We start from the raw sequence: 15,103 nt of genomic DNA, 5'->3' as shown, positions 1-15,103 counted from the left end.
TGTCAATATTCTGTGTTTTTTTCCTGCGAGCCTGTGTGGGGAAAAACTGCTTCAAGCTGTGCTGTTTTTTGTGCTATCTAGAATGGGATTTTCTCCTGGGGTGGGAACTTTTCCCATAATGGCATTTAGTGTTTGTGGGCTAATACCCGTGGTAGCCATGTGTGGATGTGTAGCCAGAGCAGCCCGCGGGTTGGACTGTCAATGTTCTCATTATGTATTGTGTTCAATTTCTGTATATTTTTACTAAATCTCTGTAAAGTTTGCACATTCCTGCTAATGGTAAAGCATCAATGTCTGGATGGGGTGTGTATGAAGCTATGACCAGCCAGGTCGCTCCTTCTCTGCTGAGCGGACCAAGTCTCGAATGTTTTGTGGTATGGGGTTGGGTGCCTTTAAACCAATTAATGTGCTCTTGGTAAGTTAATAGGACTTCTAAGTCCCCATATGGGAACTACTCATCAGGTGGTTCATCTTCAATGTATTCATGAAACAACCATTTGCGTGCATCTGCAGGTGGGAATTTAACCCAAGAACAGAATACCTCTGTTCGGTAAGCTTTGTGTGCCTCAACCAGTAAGATAACATCTCCATTTGTCGCCGGGAGGCCATAAGTAACTGCCTGTCTGCAATTTTCTGAAATATATAGTCCAACTATCTGTTCTTCAATGTTTTCATCCTGTTCAGTCATTGTCACAGCATTAGTATTTAACTGATATTTTATAGAGATTGTTGTTTCACAATGCGGGAACTTTAAATCCTCTAAGCTTGATTGAACCTACAGTCAATACATAGGGTATACCTACTCAGCTGAGACGGATATGTTTCCCTTTCCACTACGGGCGAATCCGGTTAAAATGTGAGTAGGGATCTCTGAGAAAGCGCGACAGAACTAATCAGATTTGACCATTAAATAAGAGCCTAACTGATGTAGGTGGTGCCATTTTGTGTAGTTCCTACCAATCTGTAGGACCCGCGTATTGTTTGGACAACATGAACTAAGAGTAAGTTGTCAAGACTGATTCCGGACACCCCCACAGGACTTGTTTGACTATAGACCAGCTAGCTCACAGTGCCACGCAAGCCTCCCTAACCTTACCAAAGAGCGAATGGTTTCTGGTAACCACTGAACATGACAACCCTGACTCCTCAGGGATCATGGAAAGAGTACAATACCTTAAACTCAGTCACTGTTGCTTACTTGTTCTCCGAGAAACATACAGAAAATACACAGTTTGACATTTTCAATAATATTTATTGAACCAACGTTATTCTTGCATAAAATATGTGTGCTGCAATGATTATGAGACAGAAGTAGATAAACGTGATTACAAGAACCAAAGGAGAAAATAGTAGATATAGTTCTACCATGGTGCTAAACAATTGTATATATGCACGAATATAAAAAAGGCAGTAAACTAGCATACTCCTACTATGTGAACACTACTCTAAATGTACCTAAAGTGTGTGTAGGTCTAGAGCCAAGACTCCCCCAAGGGATTATCCAACCCATTACCTGAGGGGATAAGGTGAAGGACCCCATGGGGGCGTGGCTTGTCGCCAAACATGCGGTAGTACTGTAGCAGAGCTCCCAGCCGGGACTTGAGTCATCGTTGACCCTGGGAGTCTCCCTGCTGCAGAAGCTGTCTGCCAGCTTGCGGAATCCACTTGGGTCTCCTACCTGTAACGACGGGGCTGCAAATCCCCGGGACGGGTGAGATCTCCATTTTGGACGTTGCCAGCTGCCATCACTGCCTGCCCTGAAGGCAACCGAGGACATGCGCCCGGACTCACATTGCAACAGCGGGGGATACGGATCGGCATTGGACGACTGGGGGCCCCGGAGGCAGAGGGCCCCAGCTTCCATATGAGGGCCTTCTGATTTGCGGAGTGCCGACTGCCCTGCTTGCGAGTCTTTCTGGAGAGGTTGGTGCGGCGTGGGATGCCTTGCTGTGCGGCCTCCGCGTCTGCCTTCTGCGAGGGTGCTGTGCCCTGGGCCCCAACTGCTGGCCGGCCGGGTGTGTGGCAGCCGCGCTGCTTGTTGGCTGCGTCACTGGGAGTGGCTGCCCTGGGGCTGCTGTTGGTGCTCCCAAGGCTGCGTGGCTGGAGCCACTCTACAACGTGCTGAAAAACCCCTTTGACCCTGGACGAGGGGAGGGGCCCGCCAGCTGGACTGGGGCTATAGGTGGGGTGAGCAGGCTCTGTGGTCTGATGGTGGACTAAATGCACGCACAGCCGGACGGCCGTAATTGAGGACACGTGTTGTGCTGAATGTGACCCGGACCCCACGCTTGTCCCCCTGCATGGACGCGGACCCACAAACTGGGACTGGTCACAGAGAGTACTGCTAGCGCTCTCCCTGAGGTCTGGTTTTGCTCTTGGCTGGAGTACATCTCCTCCCCTGTTTGCGGCCTACAGACTGCTTCCACGCGGGCTGCCCACTTGCCCGGTTGTACATAGACTTCTTGTTGTGCTGGGTGCACGACTGCTGCCGACGCCTGTGTGTCCTCTCACTTCCTCTTCTCGCCATTGTGCTCTTTGCCAAGGGGTGCCAGCGGGGGAAGCAACTGGAGGGGCCCGGCACTGAGGATCCACTTCAGGGGACTGCAGACTAGGCCTCCCAGGCTTCCTCGATCAGCTGCTTATTTTTAGGTGAATACAAATCACCTGCCGTTCCCCCTCCTTCCATCTATCTTTTTCTCCCCCTTTCTTTGTCTCTCTCGCTCTCTTTATCTCTCCCCCTCTCTATCTCCCACACATTCCTGTTATTTTCAGCTTCATGAATGTCACTGCCACTTCTGGCATTCATACGACAAATCCTTCCGAACAATTGGGGACAAGGGACAATCAGTGTGAAAGACGAGTTGCTGGGAGTGCAACTGATTGTCCTAGTCCATATATGCCTCTGATGTGGGATTTCACTATTTCACCACATTCTTCAAACAGAGTCTGCTGCTTACAGTGGCTCAATCCTGGTAAAAAGAAGAGTTTGACAAGGCACAAAATGAATAGGGGGAGTCAAGTTGGAGAGGAGCCACAGGTCACACTTCGTTATAAGGTCCGAGGCACAAGCTGATCCATTAACCAAACACAGTCTGCAAAAGATGCAGCAAATGTTACTTAAAAACAATGTATATACTTTTTCATATCTAAAAATAGGTTATTTCTTGAATACCTGTGCTTCGCTTTAGTTCATTACATATGCTGCAGTGGCATTTGTTAATAGTAATACATACATTTTACCAATGAAGCTTCCATCTCCAGAGCCGTGACAACATATCCACTCTGGGTGTGTTGGGTTTGTAGGTTTTATCAAAAATCCGACAAGTTAGCTGAAAGTACTGTTGTTAGTCCCAGTATTGTTCAGTGTTGCTTTTAGTGGTAGTGTGATCAGGTACGACAGTGTTTTTCTTTGTATTTCTTCTTCACCAAATAAAAATCAAGAATGTTTCTTTTCTTTTAATCCACATTGTGCTAGTCTCCCACTGTGTATCCTGGTGCATCATGTCGATTTGCTATGTGTACAGAAGTGAACAATCACTGGAAACAAACACTTCTATAATTCTGCAAATACTGTTATCTGGTTTTCTTCTTTACTGCTAGTCCGGTCTTCTATCATCTGGTATTTCAATGTCCCACATAATTAGAATTTTATCTTTTTCCGTAATTCATTCCTCTCACAATAACTGCACTGTTCTGCTCTTGTCTATGTCCTCACAGGGGTTAATATCATTTTTGATGTTCTTAAGATCTCTCCGGAGTCTCTGCATCTCTAGGATTATTTCGATGTGAGTTGAATGAAGGAGTGTATTGACTGAGGGCTGTGTGGGATCGAAAATCGACAAAAGTCCTTCATACACTTAGTGCCCCTATATATTTTCCCCATGTGTGTTCGCTGATGATTTTGTAGCTTTGATAATTGACTAAAGCTCTTCCCACATTCACTGCACTTGAATGGCTTTTTTTCCCCGTGTGTGTTTGTTGATGTCTTCGTAGGTTTGACAACAGACTAAAGCTCTTCCAACATTCACAGCAATCTCAAATGGTTTTTCCCCTGTGTGTATTCGCTGATGTATTTGGAGGTTTGATAACTGACTAAATCACTTTGCACATTTACTGCCCTTGAATGTTTTTTCCCTTGTGTGTGTTTGAGTATGCGTTTGAAGGCGAATTAACTGACTAAAGCACTTTGCACATTCACTGCACTTGAATGGTTTTTCCCCTGTATGTATTCGCTGATGTGTTTGCAGGTTTGATAAGTGACTAAAGCACTTTGGACATTCACTGCACTGGTATGGTTTTTCCCCTGTGTGTATTCGCTGATGTCTTTGTAGGTTTTCTAATCGACTACAGCTCTTCCCACATTCACTGCACTGGTATGGTTTTTCCTCAGTGTGTGTTCGCTGATGTCTTTGTAAGTGATATAATCGACTAAAGCTATTCACACATTCAATGCACTTGAATGGTTTTTCTCCTGTGTGAGTTCGCTGATGACTTTGTAGGTCTGATAACCTACTAAAGCTCTTCACACATTCACTGCACTTGAATGGTTTTTCCCCTGTGTGTATCCGCTGATGTGTTTGGAGGCTTGATAACCCACTAAAGGTCTTCACACATTCACTGCACTTGAATGGTTTTTCCCCTGTGTGTATTCGCTGATGTGTTTGAAGATTTGCTAAGTGACTAAAGCACTTTGCACGTTCACTGCACTTGAATGTTTTTTCGCCTGTGTGTATTTGCTGATGTATTTGGAGGTTTGATAACCTACTAAAGCTCCTCACACATTCACTGCACTTGAATGGTTTTTCCCCTGTGTGTATTCGCTGATGAGTTTGAAGATTTGATAAGTGACTAAAGCACTTTGCACATTCACTGCACTTGAATGTTTTTTCCCCTGTGTGTATTTGCTGGTGTCTGCGTAGGTTTGATAACCTATTAAAGCTCTTCACACATTCACTGCACTTGAATGGTTTTTCCCCTGTGTGTATTCGCTGATGAGTTTGAAGATTTGATAAGTGACTAAAGCACTTTGCACATTCACTGCACTTAAATGTTTTTTCCCCTGTGTGTATTTGCTGGTGTCTTCGTAGGTTTGATAACCTATTAAAGCTCTTCCTACATTCACTGCACTTGAATGGTTTTTGTCCTGTGTACGGGTGCTGATTAACCTTGAGTAGTGATGACAAACTAAAGCTCGTGCTGCATGTGTATGATTCTTCTTTCTTGGTTAGTGTCTGCGGGTCGGGTACATATTTGTCTACATCCCATGACTGTATTTCCTGATGGGCCAACATGGCCCATCACTGTGCGCAGTATTTTGCACGTTTGATTTCTTTTTTAACAATACATTGCAATTGCCACCAAATATTTGCCACACTATAAGGTGTCTTTGTAGGTGATTGTGCCTTTAGATTGGATTATGGCTATGCACGCAAATTGGGGCAGTCTATTGTATTGTAGATAGAAGAAGTCCTCTTTACCCGTCAGTTGTCCGGCTCCGCTCTGTTGTGCTCTTCTCTGGTTACTGTGGTCTGGCCAGAAAGAGTTTACAATTCACCTAGAGCACTGAATGATGGCTTGTCATCATTTTAGAAAACAGCACTGCGGTAATCACACCATACAAATCCCATGATCAAAGTTGGTATTGGACACATGTTTATACAGGAGGCGGTTTGTTATTGTTGTTGCCTTAATTTTCCTAAGGTCATTTCTTCGTCTTGTGGCGTGGAGGTGCACAGCTCAGCCTCTTGCAATCACTGGACTGCCCTTGAGGCTTCATCCGGGATCTGTCAGTTTGTGTGCAGGTTCCTCTGTCACCGACTGCGCTGATGTTTTCCTGAACACTGTAGCTCATTATTTCTGCTAATATTGAAGATTTACAGCATTCGCTTCATTATTGATGGTCATTTCACACATTCAAGGCTTGTTTTCTGTTGGATGTAAAGATATTTAACATTAATAAATTGAAACATAATGGAATGAGAATTCACAATGTTTAATTGGTTATAAAAGACATTTCGGGGGAGATTCACCAAATTTCCACGCAATGCAGCTTGAGGCTGCACTGCGTTGCGCGACAGGGAGGGAGCAGGAGAGCACCATATTTTCAAAGATATGGCTCTATCCTTCCCTTCCCCTTGCGCTGGCACTGATTACAGCAGCCCTGCGCCATGCACACTCCTTAGCACCAGAGCGCTAGGGTGTGTGTGTGTGAATTCAGCATAGGTTTTGTACAGGAAGGACACCCATCCTGTACTAACTACTATGCCTAGGCACGAGGGAAAGCTTTTCCCACTTTGTATGCATGTTGCACATTGCAGCAAGCATGCAAAGTCAGAAAAGGAAGGAGAAATTAAAGCTTTTCTCTTTCCTTGCACCTAGTTTAAAAGGGTGCAGTTTTCTCACGCTAAACCCAATCTACTGTATTTGGTAAATTGGGTTTAGCGTGAGAAGCCTTGGGTTGTTGCACGGGAACACCCATGTACCACCCTTGCCAGGCCCTCATGGCACAAAGTAATGCGACGCAGTGCTATGCAATACTTCACATTACTTTTACATTATTTGCTTGAAAGTAAATTAGGAAAAACTGATTTTGCACTGTTTTGTGCCACTTTTGTGACGCAAATATAGCGCACAATCTTAGTATATCTCCCCCTTCTTCTTTACAGCCTTTGAAACTTAGCAAGGAATTTTTCATCATACACAGATATTTAACTAAAAGTTCTGTTGATCAGGTGATATCTTATTAATGTCTGAAAAGGAGGTGATTTACAAGTGTTCACAGAGTAACTTAGCAAAGTAAGGGCGCTCACGGAACACTCAAGTGCTTAGAGGTATAGCTTAAGACAGACGCATATGGTCAAGATTTAATTTAAACAACAATAGATTCGAGAAAAAGCGATAGATCAGGTTGGGCTGCAACATTTCCAGTAACTCTTTACGAAGTATACAACAAAAGTAACTCCAGTCACACACTTCTTCTCGTTCCTTTCCTATTCACTTAAGATCATCTCAAATACCAACTCCTGTCTTTACCTCGCTGTTCATAAGTCACCTTTGACACTTTCAACAGCTCCCTTGGTTCAAGCATTTCTGGTTTCTTTGTACCTGGAAGACGAACATTATTGTGAGTTGAGGGGGGCTTCCTATCGCCATAACAACTGTCCATCTCCCTGAAACTAGTGCAGCTTACAGCACCCGGTTCTGGCCCGAAAAACAACTTTAAAAAGCAAGTCTTTAGTTCTTCCTAAAGTAGATACAGTTCTGTAAGTTGCAGCTCCTTCCGGGGCTTTTGCGTAAAACAGAACGAGGGGTTCCCTGGAAGGCCCGTCCTATACATTATAAGCGCAGATAAGGCAAACAAACGTTGATTCATATAATTTAATATTCAACAATATCAGTCATTTTGTACTTATAGAGAATCCATCACAACCAATAATTTACCTGACATATCCCCGCAGCAGATGTGTGCATATTACTCTTTTTCCCCCCTTTTTCCACCATTACATGTCATCTGGCATAATGTTGTCCGTTTGGTGCCCTGGATGCCACTTTGTGAGTGGATGGGCATTTGGAAGATCGGGAGGAGGTGTCAGTTATCCACAGGTGATGCAGCATTTCTATCTTTCCATAATTCTAATATTCAAGTTTACTAATTTCCTGTCCTTCGCACCCCTACTGCCCGGTGGCTGCCCACTAACTCTGTGGGGTTCATCAGAAGTCAGATAATGGCCTGATAGTCACAAGGCCATGAATCTCACTTCTTCTACAACACTTATTGCAGACATAGGGCCTAGTTAGGAGTTTGTCCAACAGATTATTGCCTCAAAACTAGGGGTGGTGGAAGAATTCCACTCTGCCGGGGGAGCTTGCGATGTTTTAGCCACAGGTGCGGAGTTCCAAAAACCTCCACAAAGTGATGCAGAACTGTGTTTTATGTCTCAAGCGGTTCACCAACGGTAAGGTGGCGAGCGCTTGTGAGAAAATATAATGCGCTAGACGTCCTCCTGGCGAGATTGCTCATTGCGGTAGGTCGCGACCACTTGAGTGTAAAATCTGCTATTCTCGTTGATGAAGCGGCCACTCAATTAGAATGTTAATTCGAGCTGCAGAAAGCAGCAGCGCCCTGTGGCATGACGCGTAGTGCCGTTCATGCTGATTTTACAATGCGGGACAAACTCCTGGCACTAAAGATCAGTGAGAGCAGTGCAATTTAACAAACTCTGCCACTTGCGGAAGTCCGCAGAGTGTGGAGTTTCGTGGAGTTCTGCAAGAGTAAAACTCTGTGAACTACTCCAAGGCATTATAAAAACGTGACATATATCCTGTCTGCTTTATTATGATTGCCACAGGATGTAATGCATTTTTAATGGGGCGGGCAGGATACCTGTCACATTTGTGATGGAATAAACCATCCGCTGAAATCTAAATCAGGCCTTTGATGTACATTGCGCCCAGTGTGGCTAGCTGGGCTCGAAGGATCTTGTGGTTTGTGGGTCTCTCACTACTTTGAGGTCACCGCCAGGAAGAACTTCTGTCAGCAGCGCCTTGTGCAGATCTTCCTTTCCAGGCAGCCCTTCTGTCAGCTGCCCCTTGTGCAGATTTCCTTTCTAGGCAGAACTTCTGTCAGCCGCGTCTTGTGCAGATCTTCCTTCCAGGCAGGGGCTTCTGTCAGCTGCGCCTTGTGCATATCTTTCTCCCAGGCCAGACTTCTGTCAGCTGTGCCTTGTGCAGATCTTCCTCCCTGGCTAGACTTCTGTCAGCTGCGCCTTGTGCAGATCTTCCTCCCAGGCCGCACTTCTGTCAGCTGCGCCTTGTGCGGATCTTCCTTCCAGGCAGGGGCTTCTCTCAGCGGCACCTTGTGCAAATCTTCCTTCCAGGCAGGGGGTTCTGTCAGCTGCACCTTGTACAGATCTTCCTTCCAGGCAGGACTTCTGTCAGCTGCGCCTTGTGCAGATCTTCCTCCGAGGACGCACTTCTGTCAGCTGCGCCTTGTGCGGATCTTCCTTCCAGGCAGGGGGTTCTGTCAGCTGCGCCTTGTGCGAATCTTCCTTCCAGGCAGGACTTCCGTCAGCTGCACCTTGTACAGATCTTCCTTCCAAGCAGGACTTCTGTCAGCTGTGCCTTGTGCGGATCTTCTTTTGATGTAGGGGCTTCTGTCAGCTGCGTCCTGTGCAGATCTTCCTTCCAGGCAGGGCTTCTGTCAGCTGCTCCTTGTGCAGATCTTCCTTCCAGGCAGGGGCTTCTGTCAGCTGCACCTTGTGCGAATCTTCCTTCCAGGCAGGACATCTGTCAGCTGCACCTTGTGCAGATCTTCCTTCCAGGCAGGACTTCTGTCCGCTGTGCCTTGTGCAGATCTTACTTCCAGGCAGGACGTCTGTCAGCTGTGCCTTGTGCAGATCTTCCTTCCAGGCAGGGGCTTGTGTCAGCTGCACCTTGTGCAGATCTTCCTTCCAGGCAGGGTCTTCTGTCAGCTGCACCTTGTGCATATCTTCCTCTCAGGCAGGACTTCTGTCAGCTGTGCCTTATGCAGATCTTCCTTCCTGGCAGGGGCTTCTGTCAGCTGAGTCTCGTGCAGATCTTTCTCCCAGGCAGGGTCTTCTGTCAGCTGAGCCTTGTGCAGATCTTCCTTCCTGGCTGGTCATCTATCAGCTGTGCCTTGTGCAGATCTTTCTCCCACGCAAGGTCTTCTATTAGCTGTGCCTTGTGTAGATCTGCTTTCCAGGCAAGGGCTTCTTTCCTCAATGATCAGTTCAAAGGTCGGGCGAGGTAGAACTGGTCTAGGTCATCTTCTTTATTGCAGTTCTACTGGTCATGCCACAGAGCTCGAGCTCTGAGATGAAGGAGAGTCTGGATTTGTAGAGTCTGTAGAGCATTGAGACAGTTCTACCGCATTCAGCACACACAACAAGTCTCCAGAAGTCAACACTACAAGTGCTGTTCCAAGGTTTAATTCAACCACTGAATCTGAACATCCCTTGCAGGACGCTTTTCAAAACTAGAGGTACCTGGGCTTTCTCTCAGTGGCGGCAGGTGACATTTGAAAGTGGTGAGGCATAAAACAATTGTTGTACTTCACTGTGGCGACCGAGCGAGACTGAACCACCTACGTAGGGTGCAAATGGTGCATTTTCAAGCAAATTTGAGAGTGTAATCCCACTATTCGGACTCCTGCCTCATATTCGTCATTCCTACTGATGCCCTGCACCAAAACACGGACAGACCACACCCACCCTACATTAGGATAAGGTCTTCTGCTGCTACCACACGCTACACAGAGACAGATCCCACATACTACATCACAACAAGTGATACCCGTAGAGTCCATTTTCATGGCTTCCTGCGTGCATAGACAAGCATGGGGGCAAATTCAAAGACAGAGCCATATCAAACAAAAGAAAATATTTTAAAAACATGATTTTAAAAAAACAAGGCCTGACAGTTTCCATTCACTCACCTTTTAGATGAGCCTCGGTGTGAGGAAACAAAATCGTAGCCAATGAATGAATAGTTTTTCTGATGAATTGGTGTTATTCCCGACGTCATTGCGAGGCAGTTACAAACACACGTTTTATATTTCACAGACCAAAGTTGAATACATCAACCACTCGAAAGAAGTTAATAATTAATGAACTAAGAACTGCTTAAACAATTGCAGACAATGGTTGTTTCTGGTTTGGTAACGCCTGTTACAATGCAGCCCCGATTTTAAAAAAATGAACTCGTCACATTGTGTACAACACAATAGCAGATCAAAATGATGTTTAATAAAACAAACACTTATGATTCTTATGTACGTACGCAGCCTGTGGTGTGATTCTTTTAAGCACGCAGCCAGCTCCAATACATGTCTGTTGAAAGAAGGGCGAATGCCAAGAGTAATGAGGTAGCTAGGTTAAAAAAAAAGGGCCAGATGTAGGTAGCCTAATGGTCGGTAATGGCCGAAATTACAGAATTTCGTCCGTTACCGACCGGTATTAGGCTTTTCAGATGTAGGGGCCTAATTTAAGGATTCGATAATTTACCGAATCGGTAATTTAAGGAATCGGTGAATTACCGAATTCTTAAATACCGATTTGGTAAATTAACGAAACCTTAATGTAGGGAGCGCTCAAATGAGTGCTTTTCCCATTTTAGGATTTGTTATTTACCACCAACTACAAGTTGGTGGTAAATATCAAAAACCCAAAAGAAGCAATTTTTTGCAAATTATTACAGTGCCATGTGGCAGACATAAATGCCCTTAGGGCATGTATGTGTGCCACATATGCACCCATACACTATTCAGGGGTGCAACAGGATGTCAAAGTGACACCCTGCCACCCTTCAATGTGTTCCCCCTTTTACCGAATCAGTATTGTATTTACCGAATCTTACCGATCCGGTAATACTTACCAAATGAATACCAACATCCCATTTACCGATTCTAAAATTCCGAATCGGTAAAATTCGGTATTTTAGAATCGGTAAATCTGGATTACCTACATCTGGCCCTAAGTCTTGAACTGACCCACCCACTGGCACTTTGCACGAGATGGGGAGTGAAAACACTCGTATTCATGACTAACCTTCACGATTCCCACTGCTTTCGTACATTTCCTGCTGCGACTACACCTGGAAACAGCCAAGATAAAAGTGGCCTGACCCCATGGTTATGTGTTCCTCTTCGGGAAGCCCCGCAGAGGACTTCTGGTGCCTCTGCAGCCTCTGTGAATGAGAGTTTAGCCACACAGCTTGTTAGCAGGAAAAGAATAATAAAGTTCACTATCGTAAAGATTAAGAACTGAGCCACACATAACAGGCAGTGAGAGTGTGAGATGCCTCCTGCTTGTCTGGCATCTGGTCGACGACACTGCAGGGAAGACAATCCGTGGTCCACAGATACAGCCCTGGCAGGGTGGACTGGAGGACGGGTCATTTAGATCGTATTCCCAAGCAGGGGAGGCTATTAAGATATTATCAACATAAACATGGCAGCATCTTTGAAACGGCAGATAATATATTGTGTCAGGAGAGATGCCGATTTCCAAGCAGGAACACAAGCAGATCGGCGGGAAGCAGAAAACAGGCAGAGAGTTCTTGCAGGCCAGGCCAGGCACTTCAGCACTCATCCCTCCTATGACTCCTAAAAAGCCTGTCATCAGAATGGAACAGCGTTTGCAGGACACAACAGATCAGTAAATATGCACATGCTATGTATATTGTATTCAAGTTTGATTTGTTTTGCTCGGTTTTACAGTGCAGAGACTGCGGGATTTAGGATGCTAACGGTTATCCACAGTTGAGAGCTTAGTAAAGAACGTTGTTGATGCAGATAACTGCACTAGACATTGATACAACCGTATCGTCTACCCTGGGTGGGCGGCTTTATGTGCACCGGGTTTGAGTCTCACAGACTATCTTTATTAACCAATACTCCACTTGGGAAAACGCCATCTTCTTTTTATCCCAGTGTCTTTTTCAGCTCAACTGTTACGTGGCTATACAGTTATGAAAGTTCCTGAATAGTTAGCAAAGACACAAGCCCAGGGACGTAACACAGGCCCCCACATCCCCCGCAGCCCCCTCAGTACTGTACTCACGCCGGAGAGCTCCAGATTAAACCTGGAGGGGGGCCCCTCGGTGAACCTTGCCCCTTCAACTTTCGTTACGCCACTGCACAAGCCTTCTCTACAAAATGCGTTGGAGGATAAGGTACGCTGGAAAACCGTGATAGCATCTTGCTTGTTAACAGAGAACGCTTTTGGTTTTGTCGGCCTGAGAAACGATGGTGACACTATGCGTAAGAACCTTGACATATTAATACGCAAATTTATGCAAACAGTGCTACCATGCACTGTCAATCAAAGAGGACCCCTGCTGTTGATCTATAGCCTAATTGTTTTCAATGATAGGGTTCCATAATTTTAGGAAGATGAAGCATTTATGGTAGGAACATTTAATCGGATCCCATGCGGTCATGTAAACAGTCGCGGACGGCAAAGCGGGTGAGTTCACGCCGGGGGGTAATCTATCAGTATCTTATCTATATAAAATAAAAAAACGTACCTGCTTCCTCCGGGACCGCATCACGCGCCTCCGCCTCAGCTCCTGCTTGCTCCGGAGTCCTGGCGCCCTTTTAGGCAGCCTCCTTCTTCCTTCTCCCCTAATCCAATCACAACGCTTTGTGATTGGTTAGGCGCAGCGGAGAGCGCCCCGGCAGGGCCATTTTCTCTATGTAGGCTGCATGCAACCTAAAAAAAAGGTCAACACTAGCTACAGTATGATTGCAGATACTAAAAATTTAACATCTGATAGCACAGTAAGCATTTACACGTTCTACCTTTTTGCAAATAAAGCGCAACTGATCTTATACTCTCTCCAGCCCATCCTATAATTTGTGTAGCGTATTTTATATTTTGTTTAATTCTTTCTTTAAACTATTGGCTTTCCTATTCAAAGTGCTGTCTCTCACAGGCAGGGCTGTCATAGCACTGTAAATATACAAGTCACTATTCCCTAGTGCACCAACCAGGATTCAAATTAGCGACCCTTCAGTTTGAGATGAAGGCATCAGAAATTGTAACACTACGCAACTGACCACTTCATACAGAATAGTTTAACTTGCATTTTCTTTTCATTTTAGATGTGTACATTATATTACAATTCCTCCCACTCCTCCCTGATTGGTAGGACCCTCATACAGCTCAAAGTTCTGCTGCATTTTTTTGTAATTTTATAAATGAAGGTTAACATAAATAAATGAAATATCAGAGGCTAATTATATTAGGGGAAGACAACAATATAGACTGGCTAAGCCCTGCTTGGTCACCCTTTCCCCCACCTCGGCCAAAGCCAGTGCACCCTTGCCTTGAGAGACGGAACTGCAAGTGACTCTGGTATCCTGATTTCATTTTGGCCTCAGCAGGCAGAAGATACTTTGATTGCACTGCATGAATAGGCCCAAAATTGACCCGAAGACCCAGAGCCTGGCTCTGGGGACATTGACGGACACTACAACCACTCTGTTGGTGGGGCAAAGACTACGGTCTGTGTCCCTGGCTATGTACAGTGAGTAGTGGTAGCAGTGTACCATGTTCTTAGAGGTCACCAGCTGAACTGGTCACTTTACTTGTCAGAGGGCGGCTGCGATGCATATAGGGCATTGGGTAAAGTTCCATTCACGTGTCATGACCAGACCTCGCATTGGCATCCCCGTTTGAATTTCGAGACGTGTATTTATAATATAAGGTAGCAGGGCTCTATAGTGTTTCAAATGGGTAAGTATATTGTTACCAGTTACATCCATGTTCGATTGACCATCATCTAACATGGCACAAGATGGGCAATATTGTCAGCAATCCAGACGAGAAGGGTGTAACTATGGACACAAGGGTGGAGGGATGGAGTCAGGACCGCCTTTTAGAAGGTTCACACTTTCTGTGCTCATGTTGTAAGTATTCCCACATGGAGGCATCATCATCACTACCTGCTGTGAGCAGCAATCACCCTGCACAAAGTCCTTGTTTGTGCAGCAGAAGAAAATGGATGATGAAATGCAACCAGGGAAACCAGTAAACCCAGACAGGGAATAAGCATTCAGGGTCTGAAAATACTACAGAAAAGTGGGTCGCAATCATATGGGCTTTGTTGTAACTCAAGTTGCTTTACTGCCCGACATGAAGAGCTGCTGTTTCAAGATAAGTATCACTGATAGTGACTCCCCCGTAGGCGAGGGCACATTGCCTGGTTTCTGCAAGTCTTCCGGGATGAAACTATTGCCTGAGCAGTGGCCCTGTGAGCTGCCTGTCTGATGAGAGGGAGGAGGAGAGAGCTTTGTCTGGAAGAAGTCTCCCTGCCCTTTGAGGAGGACCAGCAGCAGAGCACGTTGTGAGGGACGGCCCCGAAGGAACAGAGGAAATGTGGCAGAGTGCCGAGAAGTCCTGTGAAGTGCCCGGGGTCCCCCAGTCTCCCTGACGGAGCAAGTCTGTGTAGAGGTTGTGTCTCACTTGCCAGTGTCAACTGCTAAATAAAAAAAGCTGATTCGGAGACCGCAGAGGGGAAGATGCAGACAACCACTGCTGACTCTACCGTTGTTGCACTTCTGCGATAACACCAGCACCTCAGA

General features: G+C 45.7%; 1 protein-coding gene across 4 annotated transcripts in view; it reads right to left on the bottom strand.

Annotated features, from left to right (window-relative positions):
* Positions 1–1,231: 1,231 nt before the first annotated feature.
* Positions 1,232–15,103, bottom strand: part of LOC144805852 (uncharacterized) — a 115,094-nt gene continuing 101,222 nt past the window's right edge. For 2 of the 4 annotated variants that reach the window (XM_078672333.1, XM_078672331.1), the window contains exons 2-3: positions 13,045–13,229; positions 3,430–5,927 (exon numbers count right to left, since the gene is read on the bottom strand). In XM_078672333.1, the coding sequence (XP_078528459.1) occupies positions 4,098–5,291 (1,194 nt within the window). In that variant the 5' untranslated portion in view covers positions 5,292–5,927; positions 13,045–13,229 and the 3' untranslated portion in view covers positions 3,430–4,097. Of the gene's footprint in view, positions 5,928–13,044; positions 13,230–15,103 lie in introns of all 4 variants that reach the window. The other 2 variants (XM_078672332.1, XM_078672334.1) reach the window with 2 other exon arrangements.

Source organism: Lissotriton helveticus (assembly GCF_964261635.1).
Source record: "Lissotriton helveticus chromosome 1_1 unlocalized genomic scaffold, aLisHel1.1 SUPER_1_unloc_3, whole genome shotgun sequence".
NCBI classification, from domain to species: Eukaryota; Metazoa; Chordata; class Amphibia; order Caudata; family Salamandridae; genus Lissotriton; species Lissotriton helveticus.
The sequence above is the reverse complement of the archived record's forward strand: the minus strand, read 5'-3'. Positions and strand labels throughout refer to the sequence as shown.